The sequence below is a fragment of the Arachis ipaensis genome, chromosome B4 (genome assembly GCF_059453495.1).
Source record: "Arachis ipaensis isolate K30076 ecotype BB chromosome B4, ASM5945349v1, whole genome shotgun sequence".
Lineage (NCBI taxonomy): Eukaryota > Viridiplantae > Streptophyta > Magnoliopsida > Fabales > Fabaceae > Arachis > Arachis ipaensis.
Window position 1 is genome coordinate 135,244,345 of NC_142439.1, and position 12,059 is coordinate 135,256,403.

General features: G+C 40.2%; 1 protein-coding gene and 1 non-coding gene across 2 annotated transcripts; both read right to left on the reverse strand.

The window, feature by feature from the left end:
- Nucleotides 1-2,748: 2,748 nt before the first annotated feature.
- On the reverse strand, nt 2,749-4,567 carry LOC107637146 (uncharacterized). The gene is made up of 4 exons (XM_088484998.1): nt 4,533-4,567; nt 4,172-4,302; nt 3,064-3,590; nt 2,749-2,865 (listed from the first exon to the last, which is right to left on the reverse strand). The coding sequence occupies exons 1-4, from the start codon at nt 4,565-4,567 to the stop codon at nt 2,749-2,751; spliced, it is 810 nt and encodes a 269-aa protein (XP_088341124.1).
- Nucleotides 4,568-7,091: 2,524 nt separating this feature from the next.
- LOC148569338 (small nucleolar RNA R71) lies at nt 7,092-7,195 on the reverse strand. The gene has a single exon (XR_015882189.1). It is a non-coding gene; the product is annotated as a small nucleolar RNA R71 (small nucleolar RNA).
- Between the last annotated feature and the right edge of the window lie 4,864 nt (nt 7,196-12,059).

Here is a 12,059-nt window from a genome sequence, read left to right on the forward strand (position 1 = left end):
AAGAGGCTCTGCACATGTGGTTTCTGGCAATTGAGTGGTAATGTTTTTTAAATTCATTGTCTTAGTCTTATTATCATTATCAACCTTTGTTGCAGGCTTACTGTTGTTGTCTTCGTTGTTGTGTGAATGCTGTTTAGGGATGCCATGTGTGCATGCGTGTGCTGCACTGGCAAGGGCTGGTAAGAGACCGGAGGACTACTGTCATCAGTGGTTGACCATGGAAGCATATAATAACACATATGCCTTCCATATCAATCCAATTCCAGGTCAAGCACTATGGGAAAAGTCACCATATAACAGACCACAAGCACCAAAATTTAGAAACAAGCCCGGACCACTTAAGAAAAAAAGAAGAAAAGATGCAGATGAGGAGCCAAGTGGGAGTAAGAAGTTGAAGACGAAGATGAAAAGAATATATAAAAAAGGTCGATGTCGTTGTTGTGGCGCAGCAGCACACACCAGAAGGAATTGTCCAAAGAGGGCTGCTGCCGAAGAGGCTGCTGCAGCTGCAGAAGCTGCTGCTGCAGAGGCTGCCGCTGCACAACCCACTGCTACTAATGGTGGTGAAGGTCAGGCCAACTCTGCTGCCCCTGTCCCAGAAGCCCCAACCGAAATCAATCTTGACCAAAGTCAACCACCCTTGGAAGCAACTGATGACTCTCAACAGGTTCACGAGCTTATATGATTTTAAATTTATCATACTCACATCCTTACCTAGTTTACTAACTATGTTACATTTTTTTTTTGGCTGATAGGTTCTACCCTCACCTGTTAGGCCGCCACAGCTCCCTCTAAAAAGAAAGTTAGCCAAGGGTTGTGAAAAACCAGCTTCAGGAAGTAGCAATCCACCAGTAACCACCCCACCTGCTGCTACCCCACTAGGAAGTAGTCATACATCAAGGAATCCCCCACCTAACCCTATGCAAGGTGCAACACAGGGAACTGCTACAAGGCTTGCAAATTTCATGAAGTTTGTGCCGAATCCTGGATTCAAGGCACCCAGACACAAAAAATGAAGATTAGGATGATTATGTTTAGGGAAAGCAGGCTGTCTTTTTGTATCTATTTTGCTGATGTTGTTTACAATGCCTAAAACATTGTCCCAGTGTTGGGAATTTTAGGAAAAGCAGGCTATTTTTTTGTATCTATTTTGCTGGTGTTTTGGCTCTATAAGGCCTTTTTTGAATCAAACATTACCAATATGAATATGAATTATGAATTATGATTTTATTCAATTGAGTTTTCTCAGCCTTTTGTTTATATATTATCCTCTGTTACAAACTTAAGACTAGTTCAAGTGCTGTCCATTTCTATTTCATTAAAAAGAAGTCCAGGAACAGAAGTATGCATATAATCAAACACCTTAATTTCCATTTCTTTCAAACAAAAGGATAGGAACAACTACATGAACAAGGAATGCATATAACATGCATGTCATTTGTTTTTTGCTAGATATAGTTGACCCTACTGTCTATCCAGCTTTAATACAAGAACACCAATTACAATCAGTAGCATGAACACAAACATCAAAATTCTCCCCATTTTTAGAACCCTAATTTCAGCTTCTAATTTACCAAATTTCCAAGCCATCTTCATCTTCCATTCCTCATCATCAACTCAATGTCTTGTTCTATCATGTCACGGCCCAAAATGAACCATGACCGGCGCTTAGGAAACAGTTCCCTAGCAAGCCTATCAGACTCAAATATAAATTAAATTAGAAAGTTACAAATATTTTAAAGAAATTTACAGTTTCTAAAATGAATAATTTCATATTTTTAATAAAAGGTAAAATAAATAGATATGGATGGATCCTGCCTGTGACATATGGAGCATATGATGTCTAAGAACTCAACAAAAATGAAGTACCAATTGCATATCATTACTCTTGAATAGAAGGCTCACACATTCAAGTATTTGTTCCTGAAAAATATTTTTAGAAAAACGGAATGAGTTTTGCAACCCAGTGACTAGACAATACATCTATAATCCACATGAGACCATATAAACATTATCATAAAAATAATTTTAGTTAGAAAATAATAATTTATATGAATATATGAATCAATAAGGGAGTTCTCATACAGAAATAAAATCAAATAGTCCACACTTAGGCGGCTCCACCTCTAAGGGTAGCCCTTTCCTCTCGTGTGTCCGTACGGACTAACAGATCCAACGTGTGGCCTACACGTTAGGCTAGCAACGCCCCTGCTAGCTGAGGTCTGAGCCAGATGCATCTAGGTTAACGTCATAACCGCCGTTAACTACGGTTTTCTAATACGAGCCTCCCAAACCAATTCAAAATATATAATTTCAAATACAACAAATCTTTGATCTTTCAAATATATAAGGTATCGAATCAAATCAAATCAGATAATACTTTCTCATCCGAATCATATTCAATCATATTTTCTCAATCTTAAGGCATTTCAACCATATTTTACAATTCCAAAATAAGTGAGTACCAACCAAATTCCAATACTTCAAAAATACATATTCAAATAAAACCAAATGCTTTAAGATAATATAAACTTTTATTTTCAAACATACATATAGTCTCATGTGCATATTAAAATGAGCTTCACAAGGATAAATATTTAGTTCTAATAAATCAATTAGTAAAACCAATTTAAAATCATTTGATAATAATTTTTGTGAGTATAACTAAGTTCAAAGTCCCATATATCAAAATAATTATAGACGTAAAACCAAACCATTATAAATGTAAAGCCTACTCACAACATGGTCCTAAAGGACTGAAGATATCGAACCCGGAGTGCCAGAATCCAAGGTGAAGAGGATTGAAGTAAAATGAAATGAATGAGCGCAGAATTTGGATCGAGGCGGTGGCAGCAACTTCCACGGCTACATCGCAGATGTAATCATAACATCAACAGCTCCAACCGTTCCATGATAGCACTAATACCAGTACTCAAGATAATTTCCAACAGAAACGCAACAAAAGTAGGGCGATAGTACTAAAACAGAGATATATTATCGCAATTAAAACCAGAGCATGTAAGAAAAGAAGAAAATATAGCAGAGTAAAGGTGGAAGCGTTACAGTTTCATACATGGAGTCAGAACAGGGGAAAAATTGTGCTGATTTAGAGACAAGAATGAAGGGGGCGTAGGGCTGAGCAAGATCACAACAGGGACGGAGACGGTTCATTAGTAGTGACGTCGGTGATGCTCCCCTGACGAGGAGCTCTGTTGATGGCAACAGCAGACGCGACGATGGTGAACGGCTCCTCCATCGCGACTCTTTCTTCCTCCCTTCACTGGCCGACTCAAACTCTCCCTCTTCATTCAGCAATGACGGTGACCCCCAACAGAGATGGCGGCAGTTGAAGCTTAGCGGCGACGAAGACAAGGCACGGCGGCTGTGGCAGTTCGACGGCGGCGAGGCAGAACGGCGGTAGTCCTTCTTCCGCGTCTCCTCTCTCGCACTCGTCCCTCCTCTCGGACGCACCTCTCTCGGTTCTGGCCTCTGATGGCGACGCAACTGTAACGAGCTGGACGCGGCTGGCGGCAACGCGACGGGACACGAACGGCGTGCTCCAGGCCGGCGGTGATGAGGTGCGACTCTCTCTCCTCGCATGGTGGCTCGGCGTGGACAGCTCCCGCCTTCCTCCTCCATTCTCTTCTCGCAGTCTCCCCTTTTCTCTCTTTCCTTTTTCTTTCTTTCTTTTTTCCGTCAGAGTCTGGGTGTGCGTGCTGTGAGGGGAGTGAGAGTGTGTGTGGTAGTGAGAGGTAAGTGAGTGTGTTAGAAGAGGGTTAGGGTTTGGTTTGAAAAAAAGAGGAACAAGCGGTATTGTAGGGATTTTACATTCTACCCTCCATCGCGACTCTTTCTTCCTCCCTTCACTGGCCGACTCAAACTCTCCTTCTTCATTCAGCAATGACGGTGAACCCCAACAGAGATGGCGGCGGTTGAAGCTTAGCGGCGACGAAGACAAGGCACGGCGGCTGTAGCAGTTCGACGGCGGCGAGGCAGAACGGCGGTAGTACTTCTTCCGCGTCTCCTCTCTCGCACTCGTCCCTCCTCTCGGACGCACCTCTCTCGGTTCTGGCCTCTGATGGCGACGCAACTGTAACGAGCTGGACGCGGCTGGCGGCAACGCGATGGGACACGAACGGCGTGCTCCAGGCTGGCGGTGATGAGGTGCGACTCTCTCTCCTCGCATGGTGGCTCGGCGTGGACAGCTCCCGCCTTCCTCCTCCATTCTCTTGTCGCAGTCTCCCCTTTTCTCTCTTTCCTTTTTCTTTCTTTCTTTTTTCCGTCAGAGTCTGGGTGTGCGTGCTGTGAGGGGCGTGAGAGTGTGTGCGGTAGTGAGAGGTGAGTGAGTGTGTTAGAAGAGGGTTAGGGTTTGGTTTGAAAAAAAGAGGAACAAGCGGTATTGTAGGGATTTTACATTCTACCCTCCTTATAAAAATTTTCGTCCTCGAAAATTGATATAATCTTCAAAACTTTACATGGTTTTAGCACTTTACCGAACATGAGAAATGAGTATAACGAGGTGCAAAAGTTACAAGATAGGATCCTGATAAAACGATGTCATTGGCATTTCCCTACTCTCATTCCCTTGACAACTCAGATATACATAGCCCTCTTCACGTCGTTTGATGCGTGAGCATCTTGTCTATCTTTTCCTAGTGAATTTGCATCTAATTTGTTGAGTTTAATTAAGAATTAATTATATTTTAGCCACTATGGATGCTATTTTGAGTTTTGTACAATTTTATTTAATTTAGGTAGCATTCGGATGGATTTGATGAAGTTTCTGCAGAGAAAGAGAAGAAGCCAAGGAGATGACCAGCGAATACCGACGCGGACGCATGGCTCACGCGACCGCGCGGAATGGAGGAAATCGCAATAACGCGATCGCGTGGACTGGAATCTGCACAAATGACGCGAACGCGTGGACGACGCGGACGCGTCACATGCGCCACGTGCAAAAAATGCAGAAAAACGCTGGGGGCGATTTCTGGGCTGTTTTAACTCAATTTTCAGCCCCGAAAACACATATTAGAAGCTGCAGAATGGACAGAACAAGTGGTCCCCACCCATCAACTGAAGATCTGTTAATTAATTCAAATTTAAACTCAAATCTTAAATTAGGAAAAGATATTATTTTATGTTTAATTTTAAATATTAGATTTTAAATTTATTAGGATTAGTTATAAAAAGGGATCTGATGCCATCAGATTGGAGTTTTGTACATTTTACCTGAATCCTTATTTTCTCTTTTCCATGAGCAACTAAACCTCCACTGTTAAGGTTAGGAGCTCTGTCTATTTCTTTGGATTAATTTTATTGCTTTTTCTATTTTATTTATGTATGGATTTATAATTTAAGAATTGTTTTCGCTCTTTATTTTATGAATTTGGGTGGAACGGAAGTATGACCCTCTTTCTATTTGAGTTCTTGTAAAACTTGGAAAAACTCTTTACTTGAACAACAGCTTGAAAACTATTTCTCCTAAATTTTAATTATCTGAATTTAATAGGATACGTGACATATAATCCTTTTACCTCTTGGATAATCAGATTTTTTGTGGCATATAAACTAGAAATTGATTATCACTTTCTAATTGGAATTAATTGACCAAGGAATTGGCAGTTAATGAATTTTAGAGGAGACTAGGAAGGTCTAAGGAATTAGGGTCTAGTCACATACAGTTTGCCATAAATTAAATCCTGCATAATTAAATTAGTTAGTAAGAAAAGTTAATCAGAAAAAATAGATAACTCTGAACCCTTAACTATTTTCTCCATATTCTCTTCCCAATTTATTTACTTTACTATTTTAATTTCTGCACGATTGAATATTCAAATACTCTTTTCTGTTTGTCTAACTAATCCTATCAAACACTATTGTTGCTTAATCCATCAATCCTCGTGGGATCGACCCTTACTCACGTAAGGTATTACTTGGTACGACCCGGTGCACTTACCGGTTAGTAAGTGTGGTTGTAAAATACCGCACAAGTTTTTGGTGCCGTTGCCGGGGATTGACTGTGATTGACAACTACTCATTGTTTGATTGCTTAAATTAGATATTTTTTTTCTTTAATTATATTTCTTTAGTATTATTAAATTTTATTTTTTTTAATTTTTATTTTTTTTTCATTTTTTTCTTTCTTTACGTTAATATTTCCCATTCCCCGTATCCCTGTTTTCTTTTTTTTTTTTTCTTACTTCCTTTTAATTTCGTTTTTTTTATTTACTGTCGTGTTATTCTGTTTTTCTTTTATTATATTTTTTATTTTTTAGTTTTACTTTATTTTTGTCTAAAAAAAAAAGAAAAAAAATTATTATTTAAATAAATAAAAATTAGCACTAATATTTTTCTTTAATTTCTGAAATTAAGTTTGGTGTCCTCTATTTATTTTTATTTTTATTTTAATTTTTCCTGTTTATTTTTATTTTTAAAATTTTCGAATTTTTATTTATTTAGCATTTTTATTTTTTTATTTTACACAGATTACCTCACAGGGACTTCTCTGCACTCTGACGTAGAGAGTCCCATTTTTTCTTGTTTTCTGCTTGTGTATGCGCAGGAATAGAGACAAAGAACATCTCTTAGACTTTGATCCTGAACCTGAAAGAACTTTCAGGCGACGTTTACAACAAGCAAGACTTTGTAAGGCTGCAGAATCCACTATGGCAAATAATAATGCTAATGCCAATGTGGTAAATTCGAATGGGGATGATCAGCAGAGAAGAGTGCTTGGCTTTTATTCTGCCCCTACTGCGGATCTCTATGGAAAAAGCATTGTGGTGCCTCCTATAACTGCAAATAACTTTGAGTTGAAGCCACAATTGGTCACCCTGGTGCAACAAAACTGCCAGTATCATGGACTTCCTCATGAAGATCCAAATCAATTTATTTCTGATTTTCTGTAGATATGTGATACTGTGAAGACAAATGGAGTAAACCCAGAGGTGTACAAACTCATGCTTTTCCCATTTGCTCTGAGGGATAAAGCAAAGCTATGGTTAGATTCCCAACCAAAAGAGAGTTTGAATACTTGGGAAAAGGTTGTTACAAAGTTTCTCACTAAATTTTTCCCACCAAAGAAGTTGACTAAGCTTAGGTTGGAGGTTCAGACCTTCAAGCAGAAGGACGGTGAAACTCTTTATGAAGCTTGGGAGAGATACAAGCTACTGACTAGGCAATGCCCTCCTGACATGTTCTCCAAGTGGACCCAACTGGATATCTTTTATGAAGGCTTAGGAGAGATGTCAAAGATGAGCCTAGACACTTCTGCAGGCAGTTCACTGCACAAGAAGAAGGCACCAGAGAAAACTATTGAGCTGATTGAATTGGTTGCAAGCAACCAATATTTATACTCATCAAACAGGAATCCTGTGAACTCTGAGACCGCTCAGAAGAGAGGCGTGTTGGAAGTGGAAGCTGTTAATACCCTTCTTGCTCAAAACAAGCTTATGTCCCAACAGATAAATCTACTTACTCAACAGAAGGATGGCATGCAAGTCTCAGCTATCAACACTCAAAATCCACCCCAAGAAATCTCCTATGACATGGCAGGTAATTTTGTTCAAAATGATAATCATGATTATGCTCAACCTTCTTATGAACAGGTGAATTACATGGGGAGTGGTCCTAGGAATCCCAACAATGATCCATATTCTAAGACATACAACCCGGGATAGAGAAATCACCCAAACTTTGGGTGGAGGGACCAACCTCAGAGACCTCAGAACTTCAACAATAGTTCTCAGGGCGGTTTCCAGCAGAACAATGATTTAGAAGCAATATTAACAGGTTTTAGACAGGAAACCAGAGCATCCATCAAGAACCTGGAAATTCAAATGGGTCAATTAGCCACAAAAGTTAATGAAATTGATCAGAGGACCACTAACAGCCTTCCTGGTAACACAATTCTAAATCCAAGAGAGGAATGCAAGGCTATCACTGTAATAACTGAACAAGTGGCAAGTACGGAAGCACAAGTTATACAGGAAACCAAAGCCTCTATTAGAAACTTAGAGGTGCTAGTGGGCCAACTGAGCAAGCAAATACTTGAGAGGTCTGTAAGTACATTTCAAGAGGATACAGTGGTGAACCCAGGAGAAGATTGCAAGGCTATTCAATTGAGAAGTGGTAAAGTAGCTGACTCTGAAACCAAGGTCAATGAAGATGTAGTTGAAAAAGAAGCTCCAGATGAGAAGAAGGAAGAAGTAGAGCACGCCCCTCCAAAGCGTGCAGACAACCCATTCCCAGACTCTCTTGACATTTATCCTACACTGCCAAAGGCTCCTGAGTACAAGCCTAAGATGCCGTATCCTCAGAGACTTCAAAAGGAGACCAAGAAAAAGCAGTTTTCAAAGTTCTTGGAAATCTTCAGAAAGTTACAAATCAATATTCCTTTTGCTGAGGTTTTGGAGCAAATGCCTATCTATGTCAAGTTCATGAAGGAGCTGTTGTCAAAGAAAAAGCGTTTAAAGGGAGATGAGACAGTAGTCCTGACTAAGGAATGTAGTGCTGTCATTCAGAATAACTTGCCAAGGAAGATGCCAGATCCAGGGAGCTTTCAAATTCCATGCACCATTGGGAGCACAACCTTTGAGAAATCCCTATGTGATCTAGGAGCAAGCATAAATCTAATGCCCTTATCTGTGATGAAGAAGCTGCATATCCAAGAGGCACAACCCACAAAGATAGCATTACAGATGGCAGACAAATCTATGAAGCCTGCATACGGATTAGTGGAGAATATCTTGGTGAAAGTGGGTAAGTTCTTCCTCCCAGCAGATTTTGTGATTCTTGATACAGGGGAGGATGAGAATGCCTCTATAATTCTAGGAAGACCATTCCTAGCCACTGGAAGAGCTCTGATTGATGTAGAAGTGGGTGAATTAGTGCTTAGAGTGCATAATGAGCAACTGGTCTTTCATGTCTTCAAAGATGTACATTCAACAGGTGAAGAAGAGAGGTGCATGCAGGTTGAGCTCATTGATCCAAACCTTCAAGAACCCCCTGATGATGCACAGCAGAATTTGCAACTCAAACCTCCTGTGGTGACAACCGATAAAATTCCGCCTGACATCAAACCTAAGTTTGGTGTTGGAACTGCATCATCCACCAAGGAGGAGGTCCCCAAAAAGAAAAAATACCCAGAGGATGGAGAAACAAAAAGATCCCCACTGAAGGTTTCTCCCCAGGAATGAAGGTGGTGTTGACCAGCAATCCAGCATGGGTTTATACAGTAATCAGAATCCTCTCTCTGGAGCATATTGAGCTACGTTATGGAGACACAGGAAAGAAGTTCAAAGTAAGGGGTGAAGAGCTGAGCCCCTATGATCCTCCTCCTTAGAGGAGCTGACCGTCAAGCTAGTGACGATAAAGAAGCGCTTGTCGGGAGGCAACCCGATAATTTCGTATCCTTAGCTATTTTTCGTAGTAGTAGTTTTCTTAGTTATTTTATTTTTATTGAGTTCTTACTAATTTTCTGATCATGCAGCTATGTTCTTCCAGGAACCGAACACCTCAGGCTAAAAAAAAAAAAAAAAAGAGGCACACGACGCGATCGCATCATTGACGCGAACGTGTCAATCATGTGTGCGTGAAAAATAAATTTGAATAGAGAGTTGCACGGGAGTGGCGCAAGAATGATGCCTCTAGCACAAACAAGCCCACGCGGACGCATGGCTCACATAACCGCGTCATTCATGATTTTTGCCACTTCACGCGACCGCGTCATCCACGCGGACGCGTGACCCGAAAAATCGATGTAAAAGGTGTCTGGACAGAGAGTTAAGCTGGCTTGAGGCAAGAAGTGTGCTAAAAGCACAAAATTGGTCACGCGGACGCATGCCCGACGCGTCCGCGTCAATTGCATAAATGGCCATCCACGCGTCCGCGTCGGCCACGCGAACGCGTCGTATGAAGATTTAGTTCCCAAGCCATGCGAACAGAAAGTCACGCGGACGCGCGGCTGGCTTCGCGCGAATCGCACAAAATCTAGGGTACGCAGACGCGTGCCTGACGCTAACGCGTCATTATGAAGAATGCGCGACGCACGCGATCGCGTCATTGACGCGAACGCGTCGCTTGCGCCGCCCAGTTTTCTTTCTCTCTCTCTCCCAATCCTAATTCTCTCTTATTCTCTTATCCTTTTATATTTTTTTTCTTTCATTTTAATATTTGTCTCTTCTATTTTCATTTCTTCTTTGCTTGAGGACAAGCAAACCTTTAAAATTGGTGTTGACGCTTCGCTTATAGGTTTTTTGTCTATTCTTATGGCACCAAAGGGAGGCGGATCATCTTCACGGAGGAACACAACCTGAAGAATAAAACGACCGCTAGGATAATTAAGGTGGTTGAGTTCCTTTCATTTTTATTCCTTCCCTCTTTTCTATATTATGTTCCAGTTTCCTGTTATTTTTCTTTGTTTGTTGCATGATCCTTTATTAGTTAGAATCCTAGGACTAGTTTAGTTTTCATTTAATTGCTTTAACGCTGAAAAGATGTTTCATGTACCACTCACTGAACTTGAATCTAAAAATAAAAGAAAAAGAAGTGATGTATTGCATGAGAAATTGAGTTAATTTTAAAAATAGTCGGATTTACTTAAATGTGGTGGTATTTTCTGTGATTCTGAAAGCATGACATGAACAGTGCATAATTTTTGATAGTGAAGTTTATGAATGTTAAAATTGTTAGCTCTTGAAAGAATGATGAAAAAGAAAAATGTTATTGATAATCTGAAAAATTATAAAATTGATTCTTGAAGCAAGAAAAAGCAGTGAAAAACACAAAGCTTGCAAAAAAAATTGGCGAAAAAAAAAAGAAGAAAAAGAAAAGAAAAGAAAAGAAAAAGCAAGCAGAAAAAGCCAATAACCCTTTAAACTAAAAGGCAAAGGGTAAAAAGGATCCAAGACTTTGAGCATTAATGGATAGGAGGGCCCTAAGGAATAAAATCCTGGCCTAAGCGGCTAAATCAAGCTGTCCCTAACCATGTGCTTGTGGCGTGAAGGTGTCAAGTGAAAAACTTGAGACTGAGCGGTTAAAGTCGTGGTCCAAAGCAAAAAGAGTGTGCTTAAGAACTCTGGGCACCTCTAACTGGGGACTTTAGCAAAGCTGAGTCACAATCTGAAAAGGTTCACCCAGTTATGTGTCTGTGACATTTATGTATCCGGTGGTAATACTGGAAAACAAAATGCTTAGGGTCACAGCCAAGACTCATAAAGTAGTTGTGTTCAAGAATCAACATACTGAATTAGGAGAATCAATAACACTATCTGAATTCTGAGTTCCTATGGATGCCAATCATTCTGAACTTCAAAGGATAAAGAGAAATGCCAAAACTATTCAGGATTGCAGTTATAAACCCCACTACAAGAGAAGACATGGGCTTAATCGAACTCTCATTCTCATGCAAATTCACATCCTAAGCTTATATTAGTTTTGGTTGCTTGAGGACAAGCAACAGTTTAAGTTTGGTGTTGTGATGCGTGAGCATCTTGTCTATCTTTTCCTAGTGAATTTGCATCTAATTTGTTGAGTTTAATTAAGAATTAATTATATTTTAGCCACTATGGATGCTATTTTGAGTTTTGTGCAATTTTATTTAATTTAGGTAGCATTCGGATGGATTTGATGAAGTTTCTGCAGAGAAAGAGAAGAAGCCAAGGAGATGACCAGCGAATACCGACGCGGACGCATGGCTCACGCAACCGCGCGGAATGGAGGAAATCGCAATGACGCGATCGCGTGCCTGACGCAATCGCGTGGACTGGAATCTGCACAAATGACGCGAACGCGTGGACGACGCGGACGCGTCACATGCGCCACGTGCAGAAAATGCAGAAAAACGCTGGGGGCGATTTCTGGGCTGTTTTAACTCAATTTTCAGCCCTGAAAATACATATTAGAAGCTGCAGAATGGACAGAACAAGTGGTCCCCACCCATCAACTGAAGATCTGTTAATTAATTCAAATTTAAACTCAAATCTTAAATTAGGAAAAGATATTATTTTAAGTTTAATTTTAAATATTAGATTTTAAATTTATTAGGATTAGTTATAAAA

Excerpts from the sequence above, each read along its gene's own strand:
- LOC107637146 (XM_088484998.1), bottom strand. The coding sequence starts at position 4,567 with ATGCCAATGACATCGTTTTATCAGGATCCTATCTT. Across the intron at positions 4,303-4,532 it reads TTTTATCAGGATCCTATCTT|CACGCACACCCAGACTCTGA; the intron begins GTAACTTTTGCA and ends CGCCCCTCACAG. Across the intron at positions 2,866-3,063 it reads CTGACTCCATGTATGAAACT|CCGTGGAAGTTGCTGCCACC; the intron begins GTAACGCTTCCA and ends TCTGCGATGTAG.